This window comes from Pyrus communis, chromosome 11 (genome assembly GCF_963583255.1).
Source record: "Pyrus communis chromosome 11, drPyrComm1.1, whole genome shotgun sequence".
Lineage (NCBI taxonomy): Eukaryota > Viridiplantae > Streptophyta > Magnoliopsida > Rosales > Rosaceae > Pyrus > Pyrus communis.
This window is the reverse complement of record NC_084813.1, coordinates 24,460,640-24,474,115: the sequence shown is the minus strand read 5'-3', so window position 1 is coordinate 24,474,115 and position 13,476 is coordinate 24,460,640. Positions and strand designations below refer to the sequence as shown.

Here is a 13,476-nt window from a genome sequence, read left to right as displayed (position 1 = left end):
CTCCCGTTAATATTCACTTTAATAAAAAATCACATTTTAACACTAAAAAGTCAATCTTGGTACTATTCATTTTACCATTTATTTTGTCCTTATCATTAAAACTCAAAGTTTTCAAGTCATTTTCATTAGTTTTCCTAAAATTTTAAATTGATAAGAACCAAGTGGGTTGTGGTGATGTCAGAATTCGCACCTATTTGTATCTATTTTGCAATCAGTCCGCTAGTTTCATTGATCCCACTCGGTGTTCCTTTTTCATTTGCTTCCAATTGTATACAGCCCTTAAAATTGATGATTTAAGTTATTGATGATTTAAGTTATCAAAAATTTTTTGCTGATCGTCGTCTAGTTCGACCAAATATTCTCCCCCTTGTTTATATCGTTTTATACAAAAATTAGATTTATTCAATCTTCGTATAAAAAAATCTTTGGAAAATTTGAGGAAATTAAAATAAAAGCAACACATAAAAGCTAGAAATAAGAAGAATAAATTGGGAAAAAAAAAATTATTTTTTGTAATTTTTCATGTTTTATAATCAAAATGGGTGACATGGTTCATATGCCCCAATTAGAATATATTATTAAAAAATATATATGTATTATAATTTGAGTAAAATTATAATATTAAGTGGCATTCTATAGGTAAATTAAAATTTCCTCGTGAAGAGAAGCAGAAAAACATGAAAAATGCATGCCAAAAAAATTATGTGGTAAAAAGAAATATAGATGTGCGCAAAAAGGCCCAAGAATACATGTCCAATTATTAATGAATCACACAAATGCTGATATATGTACATAAATCATATAAAATCAATTTAATTTGTAATCACATAATCTGAAACAAGCATATGTATATTGTTGATGAAGCTAGCTGCAACGGATCAATCTCATATACATGCATAAAAGGAGAACGGAATATGTTGCTAGTTAGAGCGCAGATCGTTCCATCTCTCCTGTGACATAAAGCCCTCAACCTCTTTTATATCTTCTCTGTTTCTCTATTCAACGTGTTAATGGCTTCAAGAGCTTATATAACCCCATATTTATAGCCATTAAGCTAGGCCAGTATTTCTCTATGTACTCGGAGTTGGAAATGTTTGATTTTTTCACAATGCAAGGAAATTACTTATACAATACCACGAAGTTTGTTTTAATCTGCAAGGAATTTGCCTGTGATTACATAAAGTGGGATAAATTGCATACGCTTATGAATTAATTAATCATTCTTTAAAATTAAATACGTTGTTTAAAGTTTGGAACATTGGCCTTACCATACACATTAGAAACTCACTAGTAATTTCCCGGGGGTTCATTTTCCCATTGAAAAATAATAAAAAAATTTTACAAGCACAATTTCCTCGAGACCTTCATATATACCTCCATGTCCAGTGAAAGAAAAGGAAAGAGATGTTAGACTCTTGTTTTCTTTTCTAATATTGGTCCTATATTAGAATTGATCCCAGAATTTCACTTGTACAAGAGTATTACTACAACAAAATGCATGATTTAGCGATGAAATTTTCACTCAAGAAATTAGAAAGTTCTCATGACTAAAATTCTTGTGATAATTTCATCGTTAAACATTTACTTAAAAATAAAATGAAAATAAAAATTAATGTCGAATTGTAAATTAATGACGCTAATTTTAAATCAATCACTTGCTTAATTACCTATATCTGTCAAAGACTAATGACATACTTTATATTAATTTTGGGATCTAGCCATCAGCCGGCCAATCATGTATATAAGGACAACAGGAGGCTGCTGATTGAGACGTCAAGTAAGTCGATTATTGTGATTGAAGACATCGATTGTTCGGTTGATATCACGGGGCAGAGGAGGCAGAGGAAGGAGAAAGGAGAGGAGGAGGGGGAAGGGAGGGATCCGAATGAGAAGATGGGGAAGGAGGATAGGGAGGCAAAACCGAGCCAGGTTACTCTTTCCGGGCTCCTGAATTTCATCGACGGGCTGTGGTCAGCGTGCCACGGAGAGAGGCTCATTGTGTTCACAACAAACTATGTGGAGAAGCTTGATGCTGCATTGATTAGGAAAGGAAGGATGGATAAGCACATTGAATTGTCATACTGTAACTCCGAATCGTTCAAGGTGCAGGCTAGGAACTACCTCAAGCTCGAATCACACCGTTTGTTTCTGGAAATTGGAGTGTTGCTTGGGGATGTTAAGATGACTCCGGCTGATGTTGCAGAGCATTTGATGCCTAAGAAACTTTCCGGGGATGTCGAAATCTGCCTGCAGAGTCTGTTCCAAGCTCTCCAGAAGGAAAAGGAGAGTGGAGGATTGAAGGCTGAGGAAGAAGCGAAAGAGGAGAAATCGCCATCGGCTGCAGAAGAAGAACACGATCAGGATACGGAATCACCATCATCTAACAAAAAATGAAGTGACTGCAAGCAAGAAAAAAAAAAGAAAGGATTTTCGATTTGGGGGACAAAAGGGCTTTGTATGTGTAAAGCATTTATGTATACTGCCAATGTGGTCCTAGATATATATCCAAAACACCTATAATTGTGTCGAGGTTTGAGCAAGGCAATTATTGTGCATGTAACGCTCATGTTTACGGAAAATCTGTCTTGTAAGTTGTACATCCGTTGTCCGAGAGACTTACAACCCGACAAGGGATCTCTCTCTCGAACCAGGGATATACAATCAGGCATAGCTAAGATTCTAAGAATCCCTCCTGTCCACACGAAATTAAATAGCAGCGGCATTTCAACAAACACCTGGTGGACACTGAGTTATTACAGAGAAAAGTGCAAATTTGCACCAGAACGCAATCCAAAAGAAGCACAGAGCTTCGACACGAATCACAAGGAGCAACGTAAGCTTCCATTAAAAAGAAATCGACTGAAGACCGTAAGAATTTTGGGCTGAGGAGATGGAACTCACATGAAACTGAGTTGTTGATTTCTGTTCATATGTGTTGATTGTGCAGGCAGCAAGAGTTCAACTTCAAGGTGGTCCAAATGGGTTTTGTATTTTATTGGGCCTGATGTCCATAAAGCACTCTTGGGCCTGTTACTTTCTTTTGTCCAGTTCACATGTAACGACCCAATATTTTTTTGATTGGGCTTACCACACCACCCCTTGAAGTTCAAGGTGAATTGCAAAACGTATCAATTTATAATTTTCCTGTATACTGTATTGCAGATGCCTAATTAATTTAGGTATTGGGATAGAACCTTTTCTTTTTTTTTTTTTTTTTTTTTAAGTACATCGATATTTTTTATATTAAGGGAAGAAGCAGTTCGGTTAAGCCACACAATAGACAACCTAATTTGTATCGAATTCGCCATCCACAAGATTCAAACCTAAGATCTCTCACTTCCAAATGAAGAAAAATACCACCAGACCATAGTACTGAGTGTACATAGAAAGATTAAATAGGGAAGATTATATGGAAAATTAAATAGTAGGATACCAATTAAATAGGAAAATTTAGGGAGGGGTATATATGGAAGATTAAATAGTAGGATACCAATTAAGTATGAAAAAATAGGGAGGGGTGTGGGAAAAGTAGTTAAGGGTGTGTGAAAATCACAACCCTTTTTAAAAAAGAAAAATTACTATTATTAAGGGAAAAGGAAGAGTTCAAAACTATTACATTAATTTAGGAGAAGAGGGAGTTTCATGTATGGGTACAACCCAACACTCTATCTACAAGAATATTGAACCACATGGTGGATGCAACTCTTAAAAATGATAAGTTAATAAATTATTATGGTTGACTGATGCATAGTTAGACCAAATATTCTCACCATTTTAAAGTAAATATATTGTTTTATTCGAAAATAAATTTATTAAATATTTGTATCAAAAACTAAAAATTCTTTGAAAACATTGAGGAAATGAAAATAAAGATAAAATAAAGGCAACATATAAAAGGAGAAATAAGAAGAATAAATTACTTAAAACTAATAAACAAAAAAAATTATAATTATAAATATAAAAATTGTAAATACATTAACTAAAAAAAACAAGAAAAAGACCATCGCGTCTTCTTAATTTCTCGTTTTTTTTTTTTTCGAACCCTTGTCTTGCGACTCCTTCCTCAGCAACAATGGATAGTTGTACATACCTCCGCAACCTATGAATTCATAAACATGGGGTCCTAACTCTGAGATATTTTTTAATATGATCGGCATACGTCATGTGTTATTATACAAATTGTAGGATATGTGTGTTAAAAAGTCTTAAAAAATAAAAAAATTTACCACTTACATAAAAACACATAATGTACTACCTATATTCTCGTTACAATAAAAAATTCCCCCTGACAAGCAGTGTGTGCAAACTCCGACAAGAAAGGACCATCGCGTCTTCTTAATTTCTCGTTATTTTTTTTTTTTCGAACTCTTGTCTTGTTGCGACTCCTTCCTCAGCAACAATGGATAGTTGTCCATACCTCCGCAACCTGTGAATTCATAAACATGGGGTCCTGAATCCGACAAGCAGTGTGTGCAAACCTCGTCGTGAGGAATATGTCACTGTTTCATTTGCTTGTTTCGTTTGGGTTCTCCAAGACAAAGGTTTTAAAAAGTTGAAACTGTTGCTATTCCTGCGAGGAAGACACGGTTATTCGTTGAGCTCCAGAAATACGGATCCTCGTGAGGATTCTGAAGATCAGTGAATCGTGTCCATTTATCGTATATCGTGCGGTCATAAATTATTTTATTTAAAATTGAACACAAATAATACCAGACGAAAGTTAACTGTACGATGTACAATGAACGGACATGATTCATAAATCTTTACAATCCTCACAAAGAAGATTCGGAGACGATCCTGTTGGCTCCTGGTGCGATGGCCTTGGCGATAACAACGACTCTACTGTCTCTCTTGCTAACATTTTGATTTTTAATTTTTGTTTTTTTTTTAATACTTAATGTTCTTATTCAACAAAAAAATATAAAAAATTTCTTAATTATAGTAAATTGGTTAGCAGATTTTTGACTCAAGAAGTTAAATGAAACGGAATTAAAACCTAAGGGGGTGGTTATTATGATGTCTTGAACGTGGAGAAGGGTTCCGTGAAAACTCGATAAACCTTACGGGGTATTATTATAATTAACCCATTATAGTATAAATGGGTGAAATAGTTGATATGTCCCAAAACTGAATCTATCATTCAAAAATAAAATAAAATAAGGCAAAAAAAAAAATCTATCATAAAAAATAAATACACGTGTTATAATTTAAGTAAAATTGTAACAGTGGTGTTATACAAGTGCATGCAAAAATGCCCAAGAATGCATGTCCAATTTTTAATGGATCACATAAATGCTGATATATGTACATAAATCACACAAAATTAATTTAATATGTATATTTTTTATGGAGCTAGCTGCGACTGATCAACCTCATACATATGCATACAGATGTTTAAAATAATATTAACAAATAATGATAGAGAGTTGGTGTACCACTAATTCTTCACTAATTGGCCTCCCCTCTCCTCTTGTTTATCAGACAGACGGATCAATACACATGCATGCAGCTTCAGAAAGAAGTTGTAGGGGGTACCTGTCACAGGAGAATGATATAAGTTGTGTTTCAATATATCACAATTTTTGTCATCTCTCCTGCGACAGGTATCTCCTCCAACATCTTTAATTATCTCTTCTTCCTCAATATTGTTTGATCTCTCTTCAGCGTCTCCTCATGGTTTATGTATTTATAAGCAGGGCTGGCTAGCTAGAAGGCCTTTTTGTATACAGTATTATTTTGAAGAAACTTCCTTGAATTTCGCATTGCATGCATCATGCATGATGATCCTGCAAGGAGTACTCTTACAAGGTGTTCATCCTTCATTTGGTAATTCCACGTTTTTAATGCCTTTGTCTGTGTGTGTAACCTTGAACTTGTAATTTGCTGTCAATTTATTCCTTAAACTTTTGTTTTAGCCCATTACCCCCTTAAACTTTTATTAATAGTCGATTACCACCCTGACATTTGATTTCCAAAATTTCCATCCATTTCTCTGTTAAAATCTATCACGTGGCCAAATACACCCTCCGTGGATGGAGGGTAAAAGGGTAATATCAACATACCAACATACCACCTCAGCTTCTTCTTCCAGCACTCAAAACACTGAATTTCACCCACACCCACCTCCTCCTCCAATCCTCTGGCGCCGGCATGTCCAGCATCGTCGCTTACATGATCTTCCATACTTTTATATCCCTCGGCATCCACTCCCTTTCATTTCCCCTCTCAACCCCTTCCACGGTGACATCTGCCTCGTCATCTGCGCCAAGGCCAAAAGTGTCATTTTCATCTTAGTCACCTCCATCGATGGTAGTGCCCTCGCCACCGTCTGCTATATGAATATGAATGTGCATACGCCATTGAAGTGAGAGCTCTTCCTTTTGATTTGCCCTGGTCACCTCCACTGCGATCACCAAATATTAATACGTGCCAATCACCCTGATGGTTGGACGGGCAAATCCTTAAATTTCAAGATCTGATCTTGATTCTATCCAATTTCAATTATCCAATCTCAATCATCTCCAATCCAAATGCTAGGTTTTTTTTTTCTACTATGAAGCATGGATATGGATACGACGATACGATACGACACGATACAGTAATACAAAAAATCTCTAAAAATTAAGATACAATACGCTATGGATACAACAAATAAAAATGTATACAACAACAAAAATATACATTTTAAAACATAATTCATAATTCAAATTCAAGTACATTTGAGTTGTTAGAGAAGAAAAGTTCAAAATCTAATCCTCTTTATACAGTAAAAGAAGTGTGAGAGTCGTATTTATGGTTTTAATTAGATGGAAGCTCTTTGTATTTAACAACTTTCAATTATAGATGTTTTTTATTAATTTTCTCCTCGTCATTACCTTTTTTGAAAGTGTAAATGTATCCTAAATGTAGGATACTCATATTCATCATGTCAAATTCGTGTCCATCAACCAGGATACGTGTCGGACGAGTATCCGATCAAATATCGAATACGGAATATGGGACCAAACAGAAGTATCATAGTTTTTATTCCATCCTAAATTTCAATCATCTTCAATCCTCTTTTCTTTTTTTTTTTTGTTTTAGCGACTATCTTGTGAAATTAGCATGTTGCTTGAAAACACAACTTTTGTTTTCACATTTTTTTTTTGGATCGATATCATCTAGAGTCAAACAAACCCACTAGAGTCAAAACAAACGGTTGAGAAATTAGCATGTTGCTTCAAAGTACCAATTCTGATCACACTGGTTTGGATCAATTGGGCCTCCAAAGTAGGGGAAATTAGCATATTGCAAGTCTTATCTTTGAAGATTGGGGCATTGCAGTACGGGGCTGACTGGGGAAGAATTTGAAGGGTTAAATTATTCGAGGTTGGGGAAGAGTTTGATTTATTGTTGTTGCTTGCTTGTAACTTAGAATGTGCACCCACCAATTAATTGCGGTTATGCATGTGAGAAAGCGTGTGGTGGGATTGAAGGGAAAAAAATATATGTGTTTAAAATTTTCAAAGTTCCATAACAAACAAGTTTTTGGACTGCAAGGGTTGTACTTAAGAAATCATGTTTTTAAAATCCATCACAAATTTTGAGTTAAAATTTGAAATAGAATACCAAACAGATCCTAAATGTTTAATACAATTACTAGTCAATATTTTCTTATTGAGAAGATTGTAGCAATGATCTCTCAACTAAAAATCCATGACCATTGGTTCTTTAACTCATCGAAAGGTGTAGCTATGATACTTTTCGTCAACTCCGTTACAACTTTCGTCAAAATGAGTCACGTGTCACTTATGTGAGACTGAATCAAGGGGCAAATATAGGAAACCAAATGAAAAAAATTGTAGCAATGAGCTCTCAATTTTAACCCAATTAGATAAATGGTTTCTCCACTTTAACCTAATTGGAGCAATGGTTCCTCAACTTTAACTCAATTATAGCAATAGTCATTCCAACATGAGTTATTTTGACGAAATTTTGATGGAGAAACAGACTATAGCTGCGCGTTTTGATGAGTTAAATGATCAATAGTCATAGATTTTTAGTTGAGTGACCATTACTCTTATTGCGTTAAAATTAAAGAATTATTGCTATAATTTTCTCTTTCCTTATTAGTCGGTATATGAAACAAACGCTTAGATACATGATTTTCATTGCCAAACATTCTGGTTCATGATACTCTTGGACCGTACTAAAGGAAAAGTGCCAAGAAAGTATGTGTGATGCTTAACAGAATCATGATGACGACATCATTGTTATATGACGTCATGAACTAATAATAATTTCCATTTTAAAAAAAAAAAAAAATTTAAATTTGGGTGTAGGTTAACGTAACCTATTGGGCAAGCTACGGCTCCTCCACAGTCCACACAAACACCGACTTTTTTTCTTTTTTATTTTTATTTTTATTTTTGGGAAAGAACACCGACTTCTTTGCACTGAGACAAATCCACGGGTCAATTTTTTGACCGGATTATTTGAATGTATTCGCACACAATAATCAATGCCAAGTCACCCCAAAACCCCTTTTCTATTTAAATATATTTTAATTTTAATTTTTAACTTAATCTCCACAAAAATTATACAAATTCCAACATTTCTAGCAAGAACACACAAAAGAAACCCAAGAAAAGGCAAAAAGTTCCAACCTTTGAGCCCCAAAACATGGTTCCGGTAAAAAGAAATTGATTGAAAATCACAGCAAGTGACTTAGAGATAAGAGTGCAAACAGGGGCTCCCAAAAAGACAAAGAAAATGTGGGAGGTCCCATGTTTAATGTTTTGAGTTTGTGAGTCTGCTTGACTGTGACCACGGGCAAGGTAAAATTCCTCTTAGCCTCTCCGGGTTCGAAAGAGATGGATAACCGTTACTTGGCATCAGTTGGACTGAGTAGATGGAACCACATGAAACTGGGTTGTTGATTACTGTTCATATGTGTTAAATGGGCAGGCAGCAGGAGTTCAACTTCAAAGTGGTCCAAATGGGTTATGTATTTTATTGGGCCGGATGTCCATAAAGCAAACATATTTTTGTTGGGCTCACCGCACCACCCTTTGAATTTCAATGTCCAATACGCTATTAGATTCTTTAGTATGAGTATACAAAAATCAAATGGAATCAATACCTCAATTAATTAGGCATCCGCTCCTCAATTAATTAGGCATCTGCTATACAGTATTTAGAAAAATTTTAGAGAATTTTAACGAAAAACTCCTCTTAGATCATTTTTAAAGGAGATGTTAAATTTTAAACCTAAAATTTAAATTTGAAGGCTTAAATGACACTTTGATATCTTTTAAATTTTTTTATCTCCAACCGATATGTCAAATTTTAAACATAAAATAATAATTCATATGTATTTTCTTTGCATTGGAAATGAAAAGAAACAAACGGATAATGGTTTAAACCAATAAAAAAAATTAATAAAAAGCATTTAATAATTAATTAAACAAATCTGAAGGTGCTAGCAAGGGGGAGAGATGTCAATCCATGTCATGCCACATCAGATTTGGCTTCTTGGTTGGAAAACATTAATGTTGTTTTTTGTTACCGTTATTGCTGATTTGGACATTTTGACATCTCATTTGGAGATGCTCTTACTGTTCATTTTAACGACAAACCATATTTTTACACTAAAAAGTCAATCTTGGTTAGGCATCCACTATACAGTATTCTGGAAAATTTTAAATTGATAAGAACCAAGTGGGTTGTCAGTCCGCTAGTTTCTTTGATCCCACTTGGTGTTTCTTTTTTATTTGCTTCCAATAGTATACAGCCCTTAAAATTGATGCTTTAAGTTACTAAATTTTTTTTGTTGATCGTCGTGTAGTTCGACCAAATATTCTCCCCCTTGTTTGTATCGTTTTATACAAAAATTAGATTTATTAAATCTTCGTATAAAAAAGTCTTTGGAAAAAATTGAGGAAATTAAAATAAAGGCAACATATAAAAGGTAAGAATAAGAAGAATAAATTGAAAAAAAAAATATTTTTTTTGTAATTTTTCATGTTTTATAATAAAAACGGGTGACATGGTTCATATGCTGACACACCCCGACCCAGAAAGTCCACTTGGACCCTGAATCGAACTGTGCTGGCCGACACCTGGAAGGTGACGAAGCCATAAAATGTGATAGTGTACAAAAAGTGAATAAATTTGAATCTAAAAGTGTCTAAGTACCAGAGTGCGCTACGAGTGGGAGCGAACCCATTTCACACGCGATGTCAGAGCATAAGTAAGGTACAGTAGTATGGGTAAGAATCATACCCTCAAAAATATCCATTAATACTAAGATTCACCACAGATTGTTGTCGATACAAACTCAGCAGCTAAAACCTGGAGGGCACCAAACAGAAGGTGTGAGTAAGCAATAAAACCAAGCTTCCCAAAGTTATTACCTCTCTAAAAGTAATGCCCTAATGTAAAACCCGTATCGTTTTCCATAAGACAGTACAACATATATACATATATCCAAACCATACTCAGAAATGACCAAAACCACGGTTTGCCATTAACTCCACCATACATTAATAAGTAGGCCAAATGAACTAAATCAATACAAAGTGATATATCAGTCAGAGTCATCTAAAATGACATGTACAACTTATTCGTATCTCATCAATCATGGCTAGCATATAAGTCGGAGTCACCTCTAGTGACCTGTACGACTTATCCATATCTTATCAATCCTGGCTAGCATATAAGTCGGAGTCACCTCTAGTGACCTGTACGACTTATCCATATCTCATCAATCCTGGCTAGCATATAAGTCGGAGTCACCTATAGTGACCTGTACGACTTATCCCTATCTCATCAATCCTGGCTAGCATATAAGTCGGAGTCACCTCTAGTGACCTGTACGACTTATCCATATCTCATCAATCATGGCTAGCATATAAGTCGGAGTCACCTATAGTGACCTGTACGACTTATCCCTATCTCATCAATCCTGGCTAGCATATAAGTCGGAATCACCTCTAGTGACCTGTACGACTTATCCATATCTCATCAATCCTGGCTAGCATATAAGTCGGAGTCACCTCTAGTGACCTGTACGACTTATCCATATCTCATCAATCCTGGCTAGCATATAAGTCGGAGTCACCTATAGTGACCTGTACGACTTATCCCTATCTCATCAATCCTGGCTAGCATATAAGTCGGAGTCACCTCTAGTGACCTGTACGACTTATCCATATCTCATCAATCCTGGCTAGCATATAGCTCAATAAGTATATCTGCACACGAGTCGGAACCACCTAAAGTGGTTTGTACGACAGGACTGGGTGTAAATAAATAAGCTCAAGTGCTACGATCACGTGAAGACTGGGCGAATAATCGCGGGTCACCTACGAGTCGGAACCACCTAAAGTGGTCTGTACGACAGAACTGTGCACCTACCTTGAATCCAAGGTGAGCATAAGGTGCGGGAGGTGAACATCACGTGAAGGACTGTGCCCTGGCCACGGGCGGGAGCACTAACACCGGGGTGCAGGTTTATGAGCTCTCAATGCATCTCAATATAACATGTGCAACTCATGGCAACCAGTACGACAGTATCGAAGTTGCCTAACACATAACTGTAGTCATGCTATAACGAAATCGATTCAACTAGTACCATAAACTCACCTGAACTTACCTGGGTGTCCTGAGTTCACCTTTGCACTTGAAAACATTCCCAATAATTATATGCAAGTAATATACATATTGATATACTATGATGCAATCTAATACTCAAACATGTCGTAGCATGTTCAATTATAAACAATACAGTGAGAAGTGTACAATCAATAACGCATTACTCCCAAACTATTTATTTTCAGGGATAATTATCCATGACGACCCAATTAACACTAATTTAGCTAACTAAATCATAAAACTAAAACTTGCCTTTACCAATTTCCTTCGCCTTACTCAATTTCCCAAGCAAGGCTTTGGTCTCGAATATTTTATGGCTGCATCTAACGTCTTGTTAGACTGCCTACGTACCCTAAATAGGGATCAAGCCATTCGTAGTTCATATCGTACTTCAAGCATTCACTATAATTATATGAAAGTAATATACCTAATCAATTTAAAAATGTCGATAGAACTCTCAATAATATGTACGATAAAAAGGAAAAGATCCACTTACTTGGAGTCCACGCTATGATTCTCTAGCGCACACATCGAGGCGTCCTGAATGATTGGTCCCTGTGACCAATTATCAAATCACATCTTAGAACTCTTATCCGAAGAGTACGTAATTCACATAAAACACAACCTCAACGACATTCTAAAATAGTTTGATACCCATTGACCACAAGTCAACCGTCGATCAAAGATCGACGGTAGGGTTTACAACCCTGTATAACTTGACCCGGAAGATCCGCATATCAGATTTCCAATCCGCAACTCCCAACGATCCACAATATGTTTCAAGAATAACATACTAAAATTTCATTACGATCCAACGGTCAGATCTCCGCCAATTGCCTAAAACAAGTGGCCATGAACATTTATTTTACTAACTTACAAATCCAATTCAGGAAGATCCGTAAGTCGGATTCCCGATCTGTAAATTCCTATAATCTTTAAATATTACGTATTATAATATATCCCATTTTGGTGACGATCCAACGGTCGGATCATCGATTCACATTTTCATCAAGTAACGTATCGTAATGAATTTAGGTTCCAACTATCAACCTACGTCATTCAAATGACAAAACTGAATTCAAGACATTTGACATAGCCTAAAAATAGCATTGGCGGCCCACTGGCCACGCGCCGCCGCGGGTGGCGGTCGGCCGCCCCGACTCGCCGGAAAATCCAACTATTTCCAAAAATTCTCAAACTTCACAGAAATGAAGATCTCAGTGAGTGGAGCAACTTTCATACCTGCCACGAAGTCCAAAAGTGGACGGAAGATGGTCAATTTTGCCCACGAAGCCGGCGGATGCCTAAAACTTCCCGACGTCGATTCGTCGTCTACGGTGGTCCAACGGGGTCAAGGTTGGTTGGGTTTTGCTCCTGGGATTGTGGGCTACAAAGCCCAAGTGGTGGCATCGGCCATTGCTTTGCCGATTGGCCGGAAAATCGAAAAGGGTGGCCGGAGCACCATTGATTTTCGTCAACTTTCGTGGCCTCAAACCGTCTCATACCATGGTCAATCAAGGTGGTTCTTGGGTGGGTTTTGTAGAGGGGAATGAGAGCTTCAAGATGGTGGTGGTGGCATCGAAAAACTCCACCGGAGATGGCCGGAATCGGCCTTGGAAGGTGGTCTCGTGGTGGCGCGGGTATGGGTGCACGGGAAGCTCTCTTCCCTGTTTTTTTTTTTTTTTTTTTTTTTTTTCTTTCCTCCCTCCCTTTCTGATTTTGGGCTTCCCCCACAAAGTGGGGGTTTAATTTAAATACCCACTAAACCTTGAATAACCAATTTCGAACGTTCGTAACTATACCGTTATAATCCGAACGCGCAAACGGCTTTCGCCTATACGT

At 36.4% G+C, this 13,476-nt stretch overlaps 1 protein-coding gene and 1 long non-coding RNA gene across 2 annotated transcripts; one reads left to right on the top strand and one right to left on the bottom strand.

Annotated features, from left to right (window-relative positions):
• The first annotated feature begins 1,620 nt into the window (after positions 1-1,620).
• Positions 1,621-2,527, top strand: LOC137707595 (AAA-ATPase At3g28580-like). Its single transcript, XM_068446497.1, has one exon. The coding sequence runs from the start codon at positions 1,687-1,689 to the stop codon at positions 2,392-2,394; it is 708 nt and encodes a 235-aa protein (XP_068302598.1). The 5' UTR covers positions 1,621-1,686; the 3' UTR covers positions 2,395-2,527.
• A 7,610-nt stretch (positions 2,528-10,137) lies between these two features.
• LOC137749340 (uncharacterized) lies at positions 10,138-13,007 on the bottom strand. The gene is made up of 3 exons (XR_011070199.1): positions 12,877-13,007; positions 12,131-12,189; positions 10,138-10,332 (listed from the first exon to the last, which is right to left on the bottom strand). It is a non-coding gene; the product is annotated as an uncharacterized lncRNA (long non-coding RNA).
• Positions 13,008-13,476: the final 469 nt, after the last annotated feature.

Excerpts from the sequence above, each read along its gene's own strand:
- LOC137707595 (XM_068446497.1), top strand. The coding sequence starts at position 1,687 with ATGACATACTTTATATTAATTTTGGGATCTAGCCATCAGCCGGCCAAT.